Source organism: Brassica napus, chromosome C7 (assembly GCF_020379485.1).
Source record: "Brassica napus cultivar Da-Ae chromosome C7, Da-Ae, whole genome shotgun sequence".
Taxonomy (NCBI): Eukaryota; Viridiplantae; Streptophyta; class Magnoliopsida; order Brassicales; family Brassicaceae; genus Brassica; species Brassica napus.
The window spans coordinates 7272148-7294393 of NC_063450.1; the positions used below are offsets into that span (position 1 = coordinate 7272148).

At 37.4% G+C, this 22246-nt stretch overlaps 1 protein-coding gene across 1 annotated transcript; it reads right to left on the minus strand.

Annotated features, from left to right (window-relative positions):
* Positions 1-16169: 16169 nt before the first annotated feature.
* Positions 16170-18647, minus strand: LOC106395210 (protein PIN-LIKES 5-like). The gene is made up of 9 exons (XM_013835722.3): positions 18411-18647; positions 18231-18310; positions 18013-18137; positions 17541-17662; positions 17200-17454; positions 17014-17114; positions 16862-16914; positions 16596-16781; positions 16170-16508 (listed from the first exon to the last, which is right to left on the minus strand). The coding sequence occupies exons 1-9, from the start codon at positions 18543-18545 to the stop codon at positions 16384-16386; spliced, it is 1182 nt and encodes a 393-aa protein (XP_013691176.1). The 5' UTR covers positions 18546-18647; the 3' UTR covers positions 16170-16383.
* Between the last annotated feature and the right edge of the window lie 3599 nt (positions 18648-22246).

Genomic DNA, 22246 nt, shown 5'->3' on the forward strand with positions numbered 1-22246 from the left:
TAGGCATTCATAATGCTTTTAGGCGATTTTTCAAAAATCTGAAAGGAATCGTATTTTCTTTGCTCACTGGTTCAATGTAGAATGTTATAAATCTTTATAACTCAATGGGTCTGAATAATGTCGTGTCTTTTGCCATTGTCAGTACCAATTAATTGATTTCAAGTGATTGTAGGAAGGTAAAGTTGAACCTATACAATCAAGATGAAGTTAAATCTATGCGAGAAATCAATCTATCAGTGAACTGACTCATTAGTCTACACCCAACAATTGATTTTATGTGATTGCAGGAAGGTAAAGTTAAACCTATACAATCAAGGTAAAGTTAAACCATGCATGAAATCAACTATCAGTGGACTGATTATCCTTTTATTAAGGTTTTATTTGTTATTTAATCAAGAATCATCAAGCAAGACCAAGCAAGATAATATATAAAAACAAAATCGTTTTTATTATTTCAATAACATAAATGAATAACAAATAAATCAAATCAGATATGAAAACATAAAATCAGAATGTCGGAAAATTATTCAATGTATAATCCGACCTCATGGTCCATGAGTGTCCACTCGGAATCCTCCTCAGATCTCTTCTTATCAAATGTGGCTTTATTAGCTTCAGGGATTTTCATCTCACTGTCTAGTACTTCATAATATATCTCCATGATGTCATTAAACCGTCTGATGTTATCCATCCTTTTCTGCTTCTTTTGCTCAATGTCTAATAAATATGAGAACATGTCATAATAGGTGGTGAAACCTTTGGCCTGATGTGATAACAACACTTCCTCTGAATGGAATGTGTCACGAGTTTTGTTTAACAAATCCTCGTTTGTTACCAATTCACCACATAGTCTAAGACTATAGGTGATTCTCATAAGATCAGAGTGATAATTGTCCACGGATTCATAATCCTGGAACCTTAGAGCTTCCCATTTTTTCTTGGATTCGTGCAACAATGGCTCACAGAATCTAGAATTCAAAAATGACCAGAGATTATGAGGATCATTAACATATCCAAACTCGTCTCTTAGGTCCTCACAGAGATGGTGTCGCATAATCATTATGGCTCTGTGTCTTTCACACGCAAGGGTGTCATTGCCATACTTGATGCACTTCCCAAGTCCTCTAGACTTCAAGACGGCTGAAGTGTTTATAGCCCAATCAAGATAATTATCTCCAGAGAGATCAAGGGCTTTGTAATCTGAGGGTATGAAACTCGACATCTGAAATCATTATTCAAAACAGGTCTTAATCAAGTAATCTTTTTGAAATTTTTCATGCTTCATATCAATGCCACACACGGACCAAAATAAATTTTTTTTCTAAATGATGCATTTCTTTAAAACCATACGGTTTAAGGTGTGGATCAATGTATTTTTCAGATTTAAGGTCCTCTTATTTCAAACACAAGGTTTCAAGGCCTTTAGGGATTCTATCTTAGATGATCAGGAAAATGTTCCATGTTTTCTTCATCCCATTGGATCGGATCATTTAGTATAATGATTTTTTTTTCAGTTCAGATCAGATTGCTTGAAAACTATGAATGATCTATATCCCTAACAGTCGAGATTTCATGTTCAGTATGCAATATTAGTATGCAAACAATATGCAATCAAGCAAACCAATTCAATCATGAAATCAGGTAAGGGTTTTCGAAAAATATACCATATATTTATTATTTTTTTTCGAAAAATAATCAAATCAGAAATTATTGTGACTTAAAAAAAATAAATCAGGAAGATTTGATTTATTCAAGCAATTTATTATATACTTTTCGATTTAAAAATAAATATATTTTCTCAGATATATCTCTGATATTTCGATTTTAAATATTAAAATATTTTTTTTTTCAATCCTAATCAAGTTCTAGTCGTTATCAATCATCAGGAAAACAAATTTCTCAGACAAGAACAGGAGGTAAAACCTCGGATTAATTTATGAAACCATGATCAGATTTTCAAAAAAAAAAATTATGTAACATGCAGTCCTTAACAGTTCTAGTTGATTCAGATCAGATAAGAACATTAAACAGGACAATAATGATAAGTTTAAGCAAGTAACAGTCGGTTTCTTTCAACATATAGCAGTCAGATTTTTTTTTAAAAAAATTGTTTAACTTTCAATCCTAAGCAGTTCTAATGTGAAACTATCATCAGGAAAAGTTTTAAACAATTTTAAAATCAGTTTCAGATTAAGAACAGGTTCAAAACAAGTTCAGGTTCGAGATTTTAAAGAGTTTATGGTTTCTGGTTTTATTTTATTTGCAGAGACATGTTGCTAAATATAGCTACATGGCTGCGGATGGGGGTATTTAATACTTTATGGGTTTTAGATGAGTTTTCGATGATACCTGAAAACTTTTGATGGGTTGATCGGTCTATCAGTTAGAGATCTTCCTGGTTAGCTGATGGATTGCTCGGAATTATTGTTTTTGTTGCTGCTTGTTGGAATAGGAGACTGGTATATGGTTGAGAGAGATTTTGGTTTCTGGAACAAATTTTCCGCCTGTATTGTAGCTGAGCGTGGGCGCGCGTCCGAACTCCGATTGATGCGGGGTTAGCGGCGTTGGCTTCGTCTCGTCAAGAGCTTTAATTTGGTATCTGGCTCGTTGTCTTGATCCACCGGAGTTGAGGGATAGAGCTGTTTGAAGTTTGTCGGGAATTAGGGTTTTTACTGCTCGGATTTATTTCTGGTTTTTAGGGTTAGGGTTTATGAGAGCAACGTCGTGCTGATAACGTGTTGTAAATGAAGTGTTGGGGAAATACTTCTGTTATCATTACTGTCGACCAGAAGGTCCATATATATACAAGGTATTAGACCGTCATAAGGTCATGTTTATCCTAACAAGATAAGGATAAGGATAAGGATAAGGATAAACACTATGTTACAGATATACATGGAATATATACTAGATAAACACATAGTCTCTGGTTGTCTTTATCATGTCCCGGATTGGGCCTGCAGTACGGGCTGGTCCATGGTCGATCATCATTTGGTTTATAACAATGGGTAGTTATTTGGAATTTTTTTTTTTTTAGTGTAACTGTTAGGATTCATACCAATTTTCTGAGTTTTACAAAATTTGTGGGAGACCACTTATTACATAAGAGCAAAAGGAGAGCTAATTTTAACTATAAGGAGAGATAAAATAAAGCTGAAGCAGAGATGTGGAAGAAACAGTCGTTGAAGGGAAGGACAATAGCCTGTCACACATTGCCTGATCAATCACACGGAAGAAGGCTGGAGGAGACATGGATGTGCCCTGGAAGATCCGAGCATTACGCTCACACCAAAGGTTGTAAACTATGACCTGCAGAAGAAGCTTCATCACCTTCATTGCAGATCACATATGTGGTCCCCATAGTCGTCGACAGCTAGCCACAGCAGAAGGAAGATCCAGCGGTGGTAAAAACATAAACCTGCCACAAAAAATGCGACCACACACCAGCAACAAAAGTGCACTCGAAGAATAAATGGCTATGGGATTCTACTCCACCATTACATAAGACTTTGGTGTTTTATAAGTTAAATTGTTAACTTATAAGACCCTAGCAAAACCCTAGCGCCACTGTTTTCAATCTTGCATTGAAGGGGGTTGACGGCTCTTCTCGCTGTCGGCTCCCTTCCTCCTCCGGTTCTGTGTTCGTCCTAGCCTCATACATCGACCATAGCAACAGTCGTCGCCCCTCTTTGTCTTGGTGCTCTGGATCTCTTTCGCGTAAGACCTAATCGGAAACTGTGGGTGCGTGCCTCTCTTTCCTGGAGCACAGACGAGGACGTGACAGGTTGTGAATCTCGGTGGCCTTGTTTTCTCTGTCTCTTGCAGCTGTCGGCGTTAGATCTGGGTCAGATCTCTACTCCAAGATGGGTGGTTAGATTCGGAGCGTCGCTTCCTCCCTATCACCTCTGTCATGCCTCCCGATGGCTCAAGGGTCGTGTAGAGATTTCAGGGTTCTGTAGGGCCTCTCCTTGGTAATTCGATTGAGAGCTCCTTCTCCTTGCCTCGAGCTTCAGCTGCCATGGTAAACCTTATGTTGCAGTTTGCTCTCTCCCGGTTGTGTCTGTGTTGGTTGAGTGCTTAGGGTTCTCCTGATGTGTTCCCTGCTAGTCACGCAACCGAGGTCAAGCGCAGGCGGAATAATGCTCGCCAATCCGGAGAAACATTTTATTCTGAATAAATAAAAGATTGAAACATTTTTAACAAATAAAATATTAATAAAAACATGTTTCAATACCATTTTATTCTGAATTAGTACATTTTTACCTTCATATCTCTTTAAAATATACTCCCATTGTTCCAAAATACAAGAAGTTTTGTTTGAGGGCACAAGAATTAAGAAATCCACTTTTACCTTAAAAAGTAATATTAAAAAAATTAAAATCACTTTAGCCAATCATCAAAAAAATTATAAATCACCATTGGTCACACAGTTTCCAATAAAACTAAAATTAATGTAAAAATATGAAAACATCATCTATTTTGAAATATCAAAAACTTTCCAAAACATCATGTATTTTGGAATGAAGGGAGTATTATTTATTAATATTTAGAACGGTCTGAATAATTATATAATAATTATATTGTATTAAAAATGATATATATATATATATATATATATATATATATATATATTATATAATTATTATAATATAAATATAAATATAAATATATTATTTTTTCTTTTCTTTATAACATCATTTTCGTGCAGTGGAGAAGACGATCTCAGCGAGGGCTAACAGTCTTTCAAGGCTGAATCTGAGATTTGGGGGGGGGGGGGGGGGGGGGGGGAAGGTTGGCTTTATAAGATGCAGTTATTTGATTTGTGTTATTAGATGTGGTATCTAATGGTTTTCAATGTGGTTGCAGAAGTTTGGATTTCTATACCATTGCATATGTTGAGTTTGGAGTTGAATACATATCAGCTGCAGACTATGAGACTTATGTTTTCTACTTTGGACCATGAGTTTTGAATCTCTCTGGTTTTCTTCACATGGAATTTTGTCGGTTAACGTCTGCATCTCAGTTGAAATGGGCTACCAGGTTATTGGGCCTTGCAAGGAGAAGTATAAGCCCAAGAGAGAAGCGACGTCAGTTTGAGTCAGCTTCGTCTTGTGTTTGTTACAAAGGTGAGTCAACTCAGCTCGAGTTCGTTGTAACGGAATCTGTAACTGAATATATAGCAGTAACAGAGGTCGAGAGTTGAGTATAGGTGGATAACGATTCAGGAAAAGATCTAGATCAGGTTAACAAGAGAGAGTGAAGTTCTTGTGAGAGATCGAGAGATCGGTGATCGTTATTGTACTTTATTTCCGGTGATAGTGGATTTTCCGTGAAAGCAATCCCGGCGTGAGTAGGCTGCGGTCACATTGACAATGGAGGCTGAACACGTTAACATCTCTGGCGTACTTTACGTTTATCGCTTTATCATTCCATTGATTCTGGAAAGACAGACGAGAGACAAGTTCAAGAGCGATTGAGAGTGATTGCGAAACCAAGAACATAGTGTTGGTTACAACAAGTGGTATCAGAGCCATGTTAGAGGAGTTAGATCACTCGAAGATGTCATCGGCAAGGATCGAGGTGGAGAAATTCAATGGATATGGGGATTATGTGTTGTGGAAGGAAAAATTGATGGCTCATCTTGAAATCCTGGGATTGGTTGATGCGATCAACACTGAAGCAGTCGTACCAGTGAAGAAGAAGGAAGGTCTTGATCATGTGGTCAATGAGGCTGTGACTGATGCAGCGGAGAAGTCACTTCTTTACAAACAACGAAGAGCCAGGAGTACAATCATACTGAGTGTCGCTGATCATGTTCTTCATAAGATCATAAAAGAGAAGACTGCAAAGGGAATGTCTCAGGTTTTGGATAATCATTACATGTCAAAGTCTCTGTCGAGTAGAATTCATCTAAAGCAAAAGCTGTATGGTTATGCTATGAGTCCGACTCAGTTAATAGAGAGGAATGTGGATGAATTCTTGAAGATTATAGCTGATCTTGAGAATGTGGATGTGTTGATTTCTGATGAAGACCAGGCAGTGATGTATTTAATGTCTCTTCCTCGCCAGTTTGATGGTTTGAAGGATACTTTGAGATATAGTAAGTTATCACTTACGTTAACAGATGTGGTGACTGCTATAAAGTCGAAAGAACTTGAATCTGAGTTCCAGGTGAAGTCTCCAAAGAAGAGCTTAGAAGCTTTATTTGTTAAGGGGAAAGGTAACTCAAAGGGTTCAAAGTATGAAGGCAAGTCTCAAAGTTCTGAAGCGAAGAATAAGTATGTAAAGGAGAAGAATAAACCAAAGAAGTTTTGTTGGTCTTGTGGAGAACATGGACACTTCAAGATGCAGCGTCCAAAACGAGGAAATTATAATGGCCGAGGGAGCTATCAACATGGTGAGACTGCAATGGTTAATGGAAATGATGTTGTTCGAGTTGATATGTTGTATGTTGGTGAAGCTCTGAACATGACTGATTCGGATCTAGAAACTCAGTGGGTTATTGACTCAGGATGTTCTTTTCACATGACTTGGAGGAAAGATAGCTTCATTGAACTTGATGAATCTGTGACTGGTACTTTTAGAATGGCCAACGATACGGTATCAAGAGTGATGGGTCTCAGTTAAGTCAAGTTACTAATGAAGACAACTCTATGGTAATTCTTACCAAGGTGAGATATATTCATGAGATGAAAAGGAATTTGATATCTCTTGGAACTCTGGAAGCATTGGGATGTAGATACAGTTCAAGCGATGGTGTTTTAAAGATCACAAAGGTTGAGAGAGTGGTGTTACAAGGAAGACGTCAGGAAACTCTTTATTTCTTATGTGAAAAAGGGAAGTCTACGGTTAGTAGTGCTTGCACCAGTATAGTAAAGGAGGATGAAACGAGGTTGTGGCACAGTAGAATAGCTCATATGAGTAAGAGAGGACTAGATGTCTTGGTTAAAAGAGGACTGCTGAACTGCAAGGAATTGTCATCTCTCAACTTTTGTGAAGACTGTATCTTTGACAAGTCTCATAGGCTCAAGTTTCCAAAAGGAAAGCATACTTCTGTGAGTACTCTGGACTACATACATAGTGATTTATGGGGATCGTCTTATGTGCCAAAGTCTCATGGAAGGTGTCAGTACTTTCTCAGTATCATTGATGATAGCAGAAAAGTATGGATTGATTTTCTCATAGGGAAAGATGAAGCTTTCCAGAAAGTTGATGAATGGAGAATCATGGTTGAGAATCAGACTGGAAAGAAAATCAAGAAGCTAAGATCAGACAATGGTCTGGAGTTTTGCAATTTCCGGTTTGATACAATGTGTAGAGAGAATGGAATTTTGAGACATAAGACGATTGCATATACTCCGTAACAAAATGGAGTTGCAGAGAGGATGAATAGGTCAATCATGGATAAGGTTTGTAGCTTGTTGAGTGAGTCTGGTTTGCCTAAAGAGTTGTGGGCTGAAGCTGCAGCTACTGCTTTTCATCTGATTAACAAGTCACCATCAAGTGCCATTGGAAATAAAATACCAGATGAGGTTTGGTATAAAAGACGTGGATTAGATTATTCTTATCTGAAAAGATTTGGGTGCGTTGTTTATGTGCATACTGATGATGGAAAGTTGAATCCAAGGGCTAAGAAATGTATTTTCATTGGATATCCTATTGGAGTGAAAGGCTACATGATTTGGATTCTAGAAGAGAAAAGATGTATCATAAGTAGAAATGTAGTTTTCAGAGAAGAGATTCTGTATAAGATGGTGACGAGGAAGAGTGTTGAGATCGTTGATACTGATCAGACTGATGGAGTGGTGGAGCTTAAAGTAAATTCTGAAGAAAGGCAGCTAGTGACTGGTGGAGTTCTTGATTCGTCAGACTCAGAGGGTGATACAAGAATTGAATCAGAAGAAGAGGAGACTGATGAATCACCAGTGTTACAAGGCTACTTACTAGCTCGAGACAGAGTAAGGAAGGAGATAAGAGTTCCCTTGAGGTTCACTGAGAATAACTGTGTAGTAAGCTGTTTGCTGACTACGAACGATGGTGAATCCTCAGAGCCATATGACTATTCTGATGCAATGAAGGATAAAGACTGGGAGAGATGGAATGCGAGTATGGGAGATGAGATGTGCTCTCTTGAGAAGAATGGTACATGGATTGTGGTTCCTAAACCGAAGAATGTGAAGATCATTGGAAGAAAATGGGTCTACACTAAGAAAGAAGGCATTCCTGGTGTTGAGCCTCCTTGGTTTAAGTCAAGATTGGTTACCAAGGGGTATTCTCAAAGAGAAGGCATATATTACAATGAAATCTTGGCACCTGTAGTGAAGCATGTCTCTATAAGAGTCTTATTACAGATCGTGGCTGCAGAAGACTTAGAGTTCGAGCAGTTGGATGTTAAAACTGCATTTCTCCACGGTGAGTTGGAAGAAGTGATCTATATGAGTCAACCAGAGGGTTATGAAGTTGAAGGCAGGGAGGATTGGGTCTATTTACTGAAGAAATCATTGTATGGACTTAAACAAAGTCCTAGACAATGGAACCAGAAGTTCAATGATTTCATGATAAGTAGGGGTTTCACAAGTAGTGTTGATAGCTGTGTGTACCTATTGTTATATGTTGATGACATGTTGGTTGCTTCTAAAAGTATGCAAGAGATAAAAATCTTGAAGAAAGACTTGGGTACTGTGTTTGAAATGAAGGATCTCGGTCCAGCGAAGAAGATACTTGGTATGGAAATCACGAGAAACCGAAAGGAGCTAAGGTTGGAGCTGTCTCAGTGTGATTATATTGAGAAGGTCTTGAAGCTATTTCAGATGGAGAAAGCTAAACCAGTAAAGACTCCTATTGGGATTCATTTCAAACTAAAATCAGCGACTGATAAGGAGCTTAAAGAACAGTCTGAAGCTATGAGTAAGGTTCCGTATGCTAATGTTATGGGCAGTGTTATGTATATGATGATTGGAACCAGGCCAGACATCGCTTATGCAGTGGGGATGGTGACTAGGTTTATGGGTAATCCTATTAGAGAACACTGGATTGCGGTGAAATGGTTGCTTAAATACTTGAGAGGTTCATCAGGAGGTAGACTAGTTTTCAAAGGAGGATCAGAGTTGAAGCTGGTGGGTTACAGTGATTCAGATTATTCTGGCGTAGGTTTGTAACTGGCTTCGTGTGTTTACCTTCGGAGGTACAGCAATCAGTTGGAAGTCAGGTCTTCAGAAGGTTGTGGCACTATCAACTACCGAAGCTGAATATATTGTCTTATCTGAGTCATCAAAAGAAGCTATTTGGTTGAGGAACTTGGTTTACGAGTTTGGTTATACTCAGGAGAAGTTGGAGATTTTCTGTGATCCTGAGAGTGCTATTACATTGTCAAAGAATAACGTCCATTATGAGAGAACCAAACATGTTCAGAATAAGTATCACTTTATCCGAGAGAAGATTGAAGAAGGGATTAGACGAGTTACAAAGATTGGTACTCTACATAATCCGGCTGATGTCTTCACGAAGGTTGTTCCAGTCAGAAAGATGGTTGAAACTTTGAAGAAGCTTCAACTAAGTTCTGAGTAAGAAGAAGCTCAGGGTTCCGGGATTGCAGGAAAAGATTGGAAGGAAAGTAACCTTGTTGAACACAGAGGGATGAACCTGGTTGACCATTTGGTGGAGAATTGTTGAAATGGGCTACCAGGTTATTGGGCCTTGCGAGGGTAAGTATAAGCCCAAGAGAGAAGCGACGTCGGTTTGAGTCAGCTTCGTCTTGTGTTCGTTAAAAGGTTGAGTCAACTCAGATCGAGTTCGTTGTAACGGAATCTGTAACTGAATATATAACAGTTACAGAGGTCGAGAGTTGATTATAGGTGGATAACAATTCAGGAAAAGATCTAGATCAGGTTAACAAGAGAGAGAGTGAATTTCTTGTGAGAGATCGAGAGATCGGTGATCGTTATTGTACTTTCTTTCCGGTGATAGTGGATTTTCCAGGAAAGCAATCCCGGCGTGAGTAGGCTGCTGTCACATTGACAGTGGAGGCTGAACACGTTAACATCTCTGGTGTACTTTACGTTTATCGCTTTATCATTCCGTTGATTCCGCAAAGACAAATGAGAGACAAGTTCAAGAGCGATTCAGAGTTATTGCGAAACCAATACCAGAGTATTGATTACAACAATCTCTAGCTCTCGTATAAATTTTAAAGAACAAAAGTTTCAATGGGAAATAAGGATGAGCATTATAATGTTGACGAGGATGTGTTAGGTCTGAAGATAACTTCTCACTCAAGTCACCCTTTATTGATGTACAAGATTGATTACACTAATGGATTACAATATAGCTTGAAGCTTGTTCAATCTACACTCTCATGGCGGGTGTATCTTGAATCACCGATCTCATATTGATCGGGTCTAGACTCATACGTCTAACCAATTACAACATCAAGCATAATCCTAAACATCTCTCAAGCTCCCCTTTTATATTTCATCTTCTTCATGTCTCAAAGATCTAACGGCAAAGCCTCTCACCCATCTAGAGTCTGTCACCCATCTAGAGTCTTCCCCTTTGCTCTAATCCTTCCACGTCATCCTCAGCACTTGCCACTTCATAGACTGATAGATGATACCTATCACGGTGATAATGGACTTTTTGGTGCAGAGAAACTACCACGTAAGGAGATCAGGAATTTATTTTCACTTGATAATACTCTTTCGAACAAATTCTATGATAGAAACGGGAGAAGAAGTAGCAACAGACATCTCTCTTGTCTATAGGGTTCGAGCTGTAGTTTTTGATCGGGAAGTGAGGAATAATGGAAACCAAATAGTGCTACCGTTAAATATATATCCAACTTTTTACAAATGCAGGAAAAGTGATGAGGTATTACAGAGGTTTTACAAGAATAACAAATTTGTTCATATTAATTCTATCTCCACTCATATTACATGAAGGAAACGTGAGAATTCCAAAGAGTTATATTTTGATTATTTACGTATTTAATTCCAAGGCTGAGAATTTCAAAAGGAACCAAAACATTTCCTGGCATGGGTCATGGTAAGGGGTTACGATGATCGCTAATATAGTACAGGTTTTTCTGCTCAATGGTTTTTTCCCAGCTAGAGAGCCAGGTTTACTGGAGTTTTGGTTTTATACTTAAAATCACATTCCATTAGTAATTTAAGAGATCAAGAGAAAATAATGATTTGAGAATGTTCCGTTAAAAAGAAAAGTCTCCAGCAAACTCCCAAACTGAAACATCATTTTGTAACCCAATCTCACACTGTGGAATGCTTTAATTTTTTGTTGAATCAACGAACATTTCAAAAGAAACTTGACATTTAAAGGTTTCAACGTGATGACCCTGTACTCATAACAATTGGATTTGTATCCAACACCACTTGTGCCGAAGTCCCCTGAGAACCGCTAGTCTAAAGTCACCAACGATCGTATGTGTGTATGCGATCAATGTATAAAATAGTACCTTCGTTTTATTTCTTTTCTTAACTTATGAGATCAACATACATTATAGATCTCTTTATATATGTAATAGAAACCCTATCTTTATCCTATTACACTTTGTATTAGGAAACTTATCTTATATCCTAATCCTTATGTTATTCTACTTATCTTAATGAATAACTTGTTTCCTAAGTAATCTTCATTGAAGCTTATCCAACATTCTCCCTTCTAAGCTTCAAGCCATCTTTACTTAGATCTTCAACTTGTATCAGCTCTCTCATCTCTTTGAACTTGATTCTTGCTAAGGCTTTAGTTAGGATGTCTGCTTTCTGTTTTGTTCTCGGTACATGCTCCACATCGATCTCGTCTTGCTCCACTCGCTCTCGAATGAAACCGTTTGGCGATGTGTTTGCTTCTACGGTGAAACACAGGATTCTTATCCAATGCGATAGCTGACTTGTTGTCAACACGGATCAGCGTCTTCTCCATCTTCTTTCATGTAATCTCGCTCATCAAATCTTGGAGCCAGATAGCTTGTTTTACTGCTTCAGTTGCGGCCATGAATTCTACTTCGCAGGAGGACAGCGCCACCGTTTCTTGCTTCTGAGAGCACCATGTTACTGGCGTTTCTCCAAGACAGAAAAAGTGTCCTGTCATGCTTCTCCCATCATCAGGGTCCGTGTTGTGACTACTGTCACTAAAGCCCACGAGTCTCTTAGTTCCTCCTTTCTTGTATGACAATCCATATCCGACAGTTCCTTTTAGATACCTTATCACCCGTTTTAGTTCATTGCCGTGAGACGTCCTCGGTGAATGCATGTATCTACTTAGGATACCAACCGAAAATGCCATGTCTGGCCTTGTGTGCATAAGATATCTGAGACAACCAATTCTTCTTCGATAGAGTGTTGAGTCTATCTCAGGTTTGTCTTGTCCTTTAGAGAATTGAAGACCAAATTCTATTGGTATACACGTTGGATTGCAGTCATCCATTGAAGCTTCCTTCAATATTCTTTGTGCATACGCCTCTTGATTGATCGTGATGAAGTCTGGACTCTGCTTTACTTCTAGTCCGAGGTAATAGGTCAACAACCCCAAGTCGGACATCTCAAAGTTCTTCGACATGTTCTTCTTGAAGTCTGTAATCTCTTTATTAGAGTTGCCGGTGAAAAACATGTCATCAACATAAATAGCGATGATGAGTAGCTTGCCTTCATCATCCTTGCGATACACAGAACTTTCTTTCGAAAACTTCTTGAAACCTAACCGTTTGAGAATCTGGTCAAGCTTTGTGTTCCAGGCCCGTGGTGCTTGTCTTAATCCGTATAGAGCCTTAGAGAGTTTGAAAACCTTATGTTCTTCTCTCTTCTTTTCAAACCCTTCAGGCTGCGAGACGTAAACCTCTTCATTCAACTCTCCGTGTAGGAAGGCAGTCTTGACGTCTAGATGATGAATCTCCCATTTATTTTCTGCAGCTAAGACGATTAGCAAGCTTATAGTTTCTAGTCGAGCCACTGGAGCAAAAACTTCGTCAAAATCAATTCCATGTTCTTGTACATATCCTTTAGCTACAAGGCGAGCTTTGAATTTATTTATTGATCCGTCTGCGTTTCTTTTAACTTTGAAGACCCACTTAAGACCAATGATCATGACTCCTGGTGGCTTGTCTACGAGCTCCCAAGTTTTGTTTTTGTTGATGGAGTCAATCTCATCTTCACATGCATTAGTCCATCGCTTGTTTCCCTTTGCTTCGTGGAAATTTCTAGGCTCATCGTTGATAGAGAGAAGTAACAACTCACACTCTACTTCAGCAAGTAATATATAACCGTCAAGGTAACTTGGTTTGCTTCTCTGACGGTTTGAGTGTCTTGTTTCTTGACTTGCTGCTTCCTCATCAGCTTCTTCAAGATGTGTTGTCTCTGGTTCTTCGTCTTGATGCTCTGTTTCTGCCGCAATGTTTTCTTCTTGTCGCTTACCAGCGATAAACGGACCATTCCCTTCATCAAGAGTCGTTCCCCAGGTCATACTGAACATACCATAGTTTGTGTTGACTTCTTTATCGGCTCCCTTCCAATTCCAACGGGTTCTTTCATCAAAAATAACATCTCGACTAACCCCAATCCCCTTGGAAGTAGGATTATAGAGTCGATATGCCTTCGAGCCATCTCGATTCCTAGATGAACAAGAGCATGCGATCGATCATCTAGTTTCTTTAGACGATGAGAGTCGATCTTTGCGTGTGCAACACACCCAAAAACTCTAATGTGAGCAATACTAGGCTTTCTTCCCTTCAAGCTTTCGTATGGCATGCTGTTTTTAAGTGCTCTTGTGGGAACTCGGTTTATAACATAAGTGGCATGTCGAACCGCTTCTCCCCACATGTGGTTTGGCACTTTGGTTGCTTTTAACATACTCCGAGTAATCTCCATGAGGGTGCGGTTTCTTCTCTCTACTACGCCGTTCTGTTGCGGAGTATACGGCGCCGTTAGATCACGCTTGATCCCACTCTTGTTACAAAACTCCTGAAACTCCCTTGATGTAAACTCCCCTCCTCTGTCTGTACGGAGTGTTCCTACTGCGTTGTTTACTTCCTTCTCGACGAGGCTTTTGAAATCTTTGAACTTCTCGAAAGCTTTGCTCTTTTCTTTCAACAAAATAGTCCACATATATCTCGTACAATCATCGATTATAACGAATATATAGTGGTTGTGTACTGGTGTGGCGGGTGAAATTGGACCACAAAGATCTGCGTGCAGAAGCTCTAGTGCTTTAGCTGACCTGTAGGACGTTGCATTAGGAAAGCTATGCCTAGTTTGTTTACCAACCAAACACGAGTCACACAACTGATTCTCTTCTTTGATTTCAGGCAGGCCATGAACCATCTTCTGATCTGCCATGGTTTGTATTGTTTTGAAGCTAATATGACCAAGACGCGCGTGCCATCTCCACGGTTCTTCTTTTATCTTCGCGAGAGGGCAGCTAGGTTTACCGACTTAAAGTGGGACTTTATAAAGTCTATTAGGAGTCCTCAGAACCTTGGTGAGAAGTCTTCCGTTTGAGTCCCTCAAAGTCAGGTAATCATCCTTCATCCTAACGTCGCAGCCTTGTTCAGTTGCATGTCCCAAGCTGAGAATGTTACTTCTCAAATCAGGAATGTAGTAAATATCAGTGAGAAGTCTTTGCTCCCCTCTCTTCTCTTTGTTCCACTCTACAGAATTGCCTCTTCCGTGTCCTCTTCCCCTGTTGCCTCTACCACGTCCTCGATTATTACCTCTTCCTCGTCCTCTCGAGTTCTGATCATTCGATCCTTCTGAACTTGAGAACAGCAGATTGTTTTGTTGATCGCTTGTTGCATCTTCTTTAATACGTTCTTCATATGTTTTAAACCTCCCAACAATATCTTCATACTTGATTGTATTTAGATCTAACATCTGCTCGAGAGAGGCCACCATCATGATGTACTTGGACCGAGGAAGACTATTTAAAAACTTCTTTACAAGTTTAGGTTCTTCAATACTCTGTCCCAACGAGGGCGATTTCGATGCAAGTTCAGATAGCTTTCCTGAGAAAGTATCTATTGAATCCGAATCAGACATATTTAGATGTTCGAAATTATTCATCAAGGTCTCTGCAGCCGAGCTTCTCTTACACGATCTGCGCCAAGATTTATTGACTTTAAAGCTCCCCATATCTCTTTAGGAGAACTCTGTTCACCGACTTGCAAGATTAAATTCTCTGGAATAGATTGGAAAAGAAGTGCCGTGGCAACATCATTCTTCTCTTCTTTATCTGTTTCTGGTTCGATTGCTTCCCACACCTTATGGACACGTAGAAGAACCTTCATTTGCATTGCCCACACCGTGTAATTGGTTGAACTTAGCATTGGACAGACAACAGTCCCGGGAATTCCATCTCTTCGTCCCAGCGTCTTCGTGTCTATCAACGCTTTCTCTTCAGCCATTGATTCTTCGAATCGCAATCACACAAACAAACCTTGAGCTCTGATACCAAATAAAGTCACCAACGATCGTATCTGTGTATGCGATCAATGTATAAAACAGTACCTTCATATTATTTCTTTTCTTAACTTATGAGATCAACATACATTCTAGATCTCTTTATATATGTAATAGAAACCCTATCTTTATCCTATTACACTTTGTATTAGGAAACTTATCTTATATCCTAATCATTATGTTATTCTACTTATCTTAATGAATAACTTGTTTTCTAAGTAATCTTCATTGAAGCTTATCCAACATAGTCTTCTTCCTTATCCAACACCTCCAAATTCCAATTCATCCTATTTCTTAGGAGTATCCTCCTCCAATAGACCTTCACCTCCTGCGTATTTTCTGCTATCTCTCCTTCCTCCAGTGACAGTATCTCCCCTACTTCCAAAGCCAGCGACTCGCCTCTTTTAAAAGTTTTTGGTGCCATTTCTTTATCCGACAAAGCTTCCAAATTCTGTTTAGCCAGGACACAAACTTTCTCCAACCGACCCCATTTAGCACAAGTATTTCATCTAGCAGGTAGCCATGAGAATAAGAAGTCCAATATTGGATTCATACTGAGACTAATGATCTTCTTGACAATGATATATATATATATATATATATATATATATATATATATATATGTATATATATTTTTTTTTGCTGAGAAAAATGTGTTCTTTTTGATGAATATTCAATTCTTTTTTATTCGTCACCTAAACACCCATGAAGTACAACAACCTTTTTCATTAAACTGATGTAATACATGATACAATTTCTGCTTGGGCAATGGGGAAAACTGAATACTTGCAGAAATGCAACCAGAAGAATATATCAAGTACGATCAAGATTTTATTTGATAGACAAAAAAAAGAATGGTAAGGATCCCTTGACGATAGATAGATAGATAGATGGGGCACTTTCTTATGCTCCCAAGTTTTGTCTAGACCAACAAATGAAGGAAGATTGTGGACCACACAGTGAGGGCCAGAATGGCGACCAAGTATGTCCAAAGCATGAGCACTGAGCACTCGTCTTGTCCAACATTATACAGCTGTGTCATTGTACCTGTTTAGAAGTTTTCAATTTGTTCATTACTTTTGTTTTTACAGATTTGCATGAACTCAGCTGCGAATGGTTTATATATTGACTAACCGATATTCATGGCAGGTGGGAGAGTGAACTGAAGCATTAAAACATACTGAAACAGAGGATCTGCTGGAAGAAACCCGAAACTCTCAGCTGATTTTACGATACCTATACCGATGATTGGGAGAAGTATGTACCGAACACAGACTATTCCAAGAACAACCACCGGTTTGACAGCAGAAGAACGTAAACCTGGTCGATTTGAACCACATTAAGTATTCAAGATTTGGTCTGAAAGTGAGATGTGAGCCGTGATAGAGGAATTAATTTACCTTGAATGAGGTTGCCCCCTAATATAATTGTCATACAAGGGATAGTTCCATCTCTGCACAATCGGCTAAGTTAGTAAATTGACATGTGTGTGTATTGAAAGTGGTCAGGAGGTTGTATTTTAATTTTTAATTGAAAGATTGTGTTGACTTACCCAAGGAGTTTAGCTGTGGTTTGGACTATTCTTAGAGGAGCATCATCACCTATGATAAGGTTTCTGAGCCATGTAACCGCACCGAAGATGAAACCTATAATCTGAAAGACACCATAACATCTCACATAAGTACATTATCATACTTCATTCTTGGTATATTTTTCTTGGTTTCTAAATCGAACTTACTGCACCAACTGAAGGTGGTGCACGAAGCTCCTCTAATATCTCATGGAGGAAGTCTACTCCTTTTCTCCAAAACCCTGTCTCTTGTTTAACCAGCGTCTCTTCAGGGGCACCCAGGAGATGGCTCTTGTGATCAGCCTCTAAGTCACTATTAGATGACCTAATTGCTTTTTGCTCAGACTCTTCTATGTCTTTGAATTTCATTGCCGACCCTTTTATAAGCCGGAACGTGTAAGTCCATATGTAGAAACCCCCTAGCTGCACATATGAGATTCATTTTTTACTTATCTTTTTCTTCATCTCAAGTCTCTATTTAGAAACAGGGGAATGTTAACATTACATACCGCCATGGAGAAAGACGCGTAAGAGAGTCCAACGGTTCTGCATACACTTCGGTTACCAAATGGACTCTTGTCCTCGTCGCAGATTGCTGGGACGAGTATGATTGGTAGGTTTCCCATATTTCCTATTTTTCAAAAGTGAGTTTGTTATAAACTATGCAAGAATATAATTCGAAAACAGATGATAAACGATAAAATTAAACTGACAAATAAATTAACATGGTGGTTCGCTAAATCGGCTACATCCACAGATTCAAAAATATTAATTAGAGGTTGGATATATTTTTGGATTTTATTAGATATAAAACACACAAAATCATCGGCTAATTACTGTTAACTGAGCCATGCCAAATTCAGTACATGTCAGAATGTTTTTGCCATGAGAACAATACAAAAGAGATGTCTAAAATGTACGCATATGTCGCGTTGATGATGACGTTCATGGTAAAGTCCAAATAAATATTTTGTCACATACCTGAAGAACAAGTTGCAACAATAAGGCCTTCAAGATAAGGAGGTGGTTTCAGAATCTTGACAACAATCCAACCAAGAATTCCTCCGAGTAAGAATGTAAGTCCCATATTCACCGGCATAAACCACCTTTTTTTTTTTAATCATCAACAAGAACCCAAATTAAAAATTAACAGTTTTAACATTTTGTTAACATGGTGTAGAAAAGGGTGTTTTTTTTACCATGAGATCATGTCCTCAAGTGTGACTGTCTGAGCCAGATTTGCAAACATGAGAGCCGGTGCAAATAGTACAAACACCACCTACAGTTTTTGGAGTTCATTATAAGATAACACACGAATTTTAATTCTTTGATATGTTTTTTGCAGAGATCGAAATATCGGGTCAAGATATTGGTTTTACCTTGTTCATGGAATTGCGAGCTTCGACAGGGAAGAGCTTGCATCTATCAGTGGCCAAGAAAGCTCCAACAACACTTATGAAGAGAACTTGAATCACTGGCATAGAAGCCACCTCCAACAATGACCAAAAACCCATCTTTTATGAAACTTTTTTTTTTATTGAAACTTTTATGGATAACTATGAGTCAAGTGGTCGGATCTTGTTTCTCTTCTTCTTCTTCTTCTTTTTTTGCAGTTAATCTGCAGAGAAAACTATAAGCTTGAGAAGAGAAAAGGCACGAGATAAGCAAAATATATATACGTACAATATTTACTTCCTCGCGTAAAGTTCTGACTCTGACAGAAGCGGTGATAATTATATTTAAAACTCATAAAACATGCCAGAGTTTCGAGTCTTTTGAGGCCTGTGTCATTGGAGAAGGACTAGCTTCTTCTACTTCTCATGTTGAAACTAAATTACTTTTGTTTCCATTCAAATATGATTTTTGTTTTGACCACGTTCATAGATACCAAATATATATTGTATTACTCTTCTATGTTATATTTTATTCCATTTATATTTTGTTGACTAAAAAATTTCATTAATTTTCGATAAGAACAGATTATATTTTTGTCTTTATCATTGAAGCCTGTTGGAATTTTAAAAAAAATTCCGAAAGAAAATAAAAATACTATATACTAAGCGATACAACTGATTAATGTTTTTTCTTGGATTGGTAAATCCGCAGGATAATTCTAGTTATTTGCGGGAGTGAAGGCTGTTTCGAAGCTGGTGATTTTATGTTATTTCATGTAAAATTTTGGCGTTTAATAGTTCTGGACATTTTAAAGTAGTTTATAAGAGCATCTCCAAAAGATATTCTATAACTTCAAATATGAAGTTTTTTTGAAAGAAACTTAGAGTGAAACTCTATATTTGAAGTTTCAGTACTCAAAACTTCAAATTTGAAGTTTTATATTTTTATTTGCATTTTGGTCTCTATAATCACACATCACCTTTATGATTTATAAATATTTTCTCGTTTATTGTTTTAATCCTTAAAAATATTATATCTCATAAATATTTTAAATTTTATTTACAGATTTTAAATTTTACACATAAATAAAATTAAATAAAACTTTTAAATAAGATTTAAAATATTTTAAGCTAGATTTAGACAACAATAATATAAAAAAAAACTTAACAAAAAGATTTTTAAAAATTACATGAAGACATAACAATTACACAAATTTAAATATTACAACAACACTAATAGTCAGGTAAGTTTGATCCAGAACTTTCAAATTTTCAAATATTGTCCAATTTTTTTTTGTGTAACTGAAGATGGTTGTTGTTGTTGTTTTTGATGTCTTTTTCGCACAATTCTTTCTTGTTCATATCGAATATATTCATGAGTATTAATATCATCGAAAAAAATTAGTCTTTTAACAATATTTTATTTTCTATTTTACTTTCTTTTTCTGATTTAATGTATTTACAAGTATCAATATTACCCGATTTCAACAACTTTTAGCTCGTAATCTATAAAGTAAAAATGAAGAGAGTCATTTTTACTTCGAAATACACTAATAAATCATATATGCATTAGGAAAATCATTTTATGAAATAATAAGGTATTTTGTTTGAAGTTTAATATTAATTAAGTTCTTTTTATTTAAATTTTTATACTTAATAGAATATTTTATTAATTAATATTATTGTAATATGTTTATATTTGTGCTAGTTATTTACAAAATTTTTATGAATTCAAATTAGTTATGACAAATATAAAGACCATATTATAAAATATAAATAGTTTTGAAGCTGAATTTGAAGTTTTGCTTTTGGAGAAAAACACTTTTAAACTTCAATTATAGAGTTTTGGAAACTTCAAAATAGAATTCCTTTTTAAAGATGCTCTAAGGTGTTGACAATATTGAGGCTTCTGCGTTAAATTATAATGCCATGTTCTAAAAGGGAGATTCGGCCCAATACGAAAAGCCATCTGAGTTCGATTCGCGTTGGCCACCGGAGCATTCACGTTCTCTCTCCGGGGAAAGGGGCAACCTACTATCCTCCATGTTCTAAAAAGATGGAGTTTCTCATTTATAAAATAAAAATAATGAAGAGACAGAGTAAAAAGGGAAGAATTTTTTTTTTAAAAAAAAACTTTACAAAAAAATGAGAGGTTCATGTACCATATATCATTTTTTATGAACAATTTTATTTCAAAAAGGAAGAATAAATATAGTTTCTTGTTTTAGAAATTACAAAAAAAAATCACATGAGAGATTCATGTACCCCATATATCATTTTATGACTAATTTTATTTTTATATTTAAAATCTAACTACATAATAAATTATAATGTTAAATAAATTTTTCTAAATACAGAAGATAATATTTTAGGGGAAAAAAACTATGCTGATAATATGGTTCAAAAGTTATTTACGATTTGTTTAAGAAAAATAGATAGAACAAACAAAGCATATCAGTGGTGGCCCCAAGTATATGGGAGATTCAGGGGATGGGTCCATGCGGAGTCACGATGGTTGGATCTACTTTGTTTTATATAAATTATTGGATCTACTTATTTCACAACACGTATATTTATTCTTCCTTTTTAAATTGAAATGGGTCAACTTATTTTTTTAAATATTCTGATCAATATGCATTAAAATATTAAACAATCATTTTTTTTAATTTAAATGCTACGTTTTCTGGTATAAACTGTTAAACAACACTAACATAAAATGAAATATTGTTTTACCTAACCAAAACGCTAGTGTATATCAGTTACAAAAAAAAAACGTTAGTCTATATTTTCTCCCGTCAAGGGTTATGTTGACAAGTTAAAACAGATTGTGCTTTTTTCTACTTTTGATCTAAAGATGGGGTTTGAACCGTTTGGTATATAGTATTTTCGGGTAACACACATGACACACGCATATATTAAACAAAGTTTAGACTTTGTTATGAAAAATAAGGAAAAAGTCTGTAATGTCTCCAACATCCTATACATCACGTGCTTCTTTATTTAAACTTTCCCACCCTAGGTAAGTTCAAAATTTCTTTTGCTTAAGTCTGCGAGGCACATTTTACTAGGCAGTTGTTGTCAAACCGGTTTCTTCCGCTTTGGTCAACTAGAAGCGGTTTTCACTCACCAAGTTTTGCTACACCCACCTAGTTTTATCCTTTTTAAGTAAGTTTTTCAAATCTCAAAACCAGACTTACTTGATAAGCAGGTTACAGAGCGGATCCAGCCCCCCCCCCCCCCCGGCGGTCCGTATCACCGGATCTCCTCCTCGTACTGACTCACCCCACTTAGTAACGGCCGTTAAGCACACTTGAGTCGATAGGTACTCCTCTAGTGACGCTGGCCGATCTTCTGCTGATAGTCTGCTCCAAGAAATCATAAACCTCCTCACCAGAACGATTCTCGCAGCAATCTCATTATGGCTCACCGGAGACTCACAACTGAGGAAAAAGGCAAAGCTGTAGCGCAGGCTTCTCATACCCCTAATGACCAACAATGCAAGCGCATAAGAGCACCAGAATTTGATACACCGGCTCTTATCATGGACAACTTACTGACACTAATTGGTAGAGTCTTGAACCCGAAGGAACAACCCGTGGGAGCCCTCATCTCAGCACTACCAAGAAAATGGAGCCTCAAAGGAGGAGTCACAGGCTCTGATCTAGGCAAGGACTGCTTCCAGTTTAGATTTGAACTGGAGGAGGATTTGGTTCAGGTGCTAGCAGCCAGACCCTATCATTACAACCACTGGATGCTAATCCTCCAGCGCTGGGAACCGGTCATCTCTACGTCGTTCCCTTCTCAGATTCCGTTCTGGATCC

Bases quoted from the DNA above. Each gene is read 5' to 3' on its own strand.
- LOC106395210 (XM_013835722.3), bottom strand. From the start codon at position 18,545: ATGGGTTTTTGGTCATTGTTGGAGGTGGCTTCTATGCCAGTGATTCAA. The intron at 17,115-17,199 runs GTAAGTTCGATT...GGTGTCTTTCAG, and splicing joins CACCACCTTCAGTTGGTGCA to ATTATAGGTTTCATCTTCGG. The intron at 16,509-16,595 runs GTTAGTCAATAT...ACTTCTAAACAG, and splicing joins CCCACCTGCCATGAATATCG to GTACAATGACACAGCTGTAT.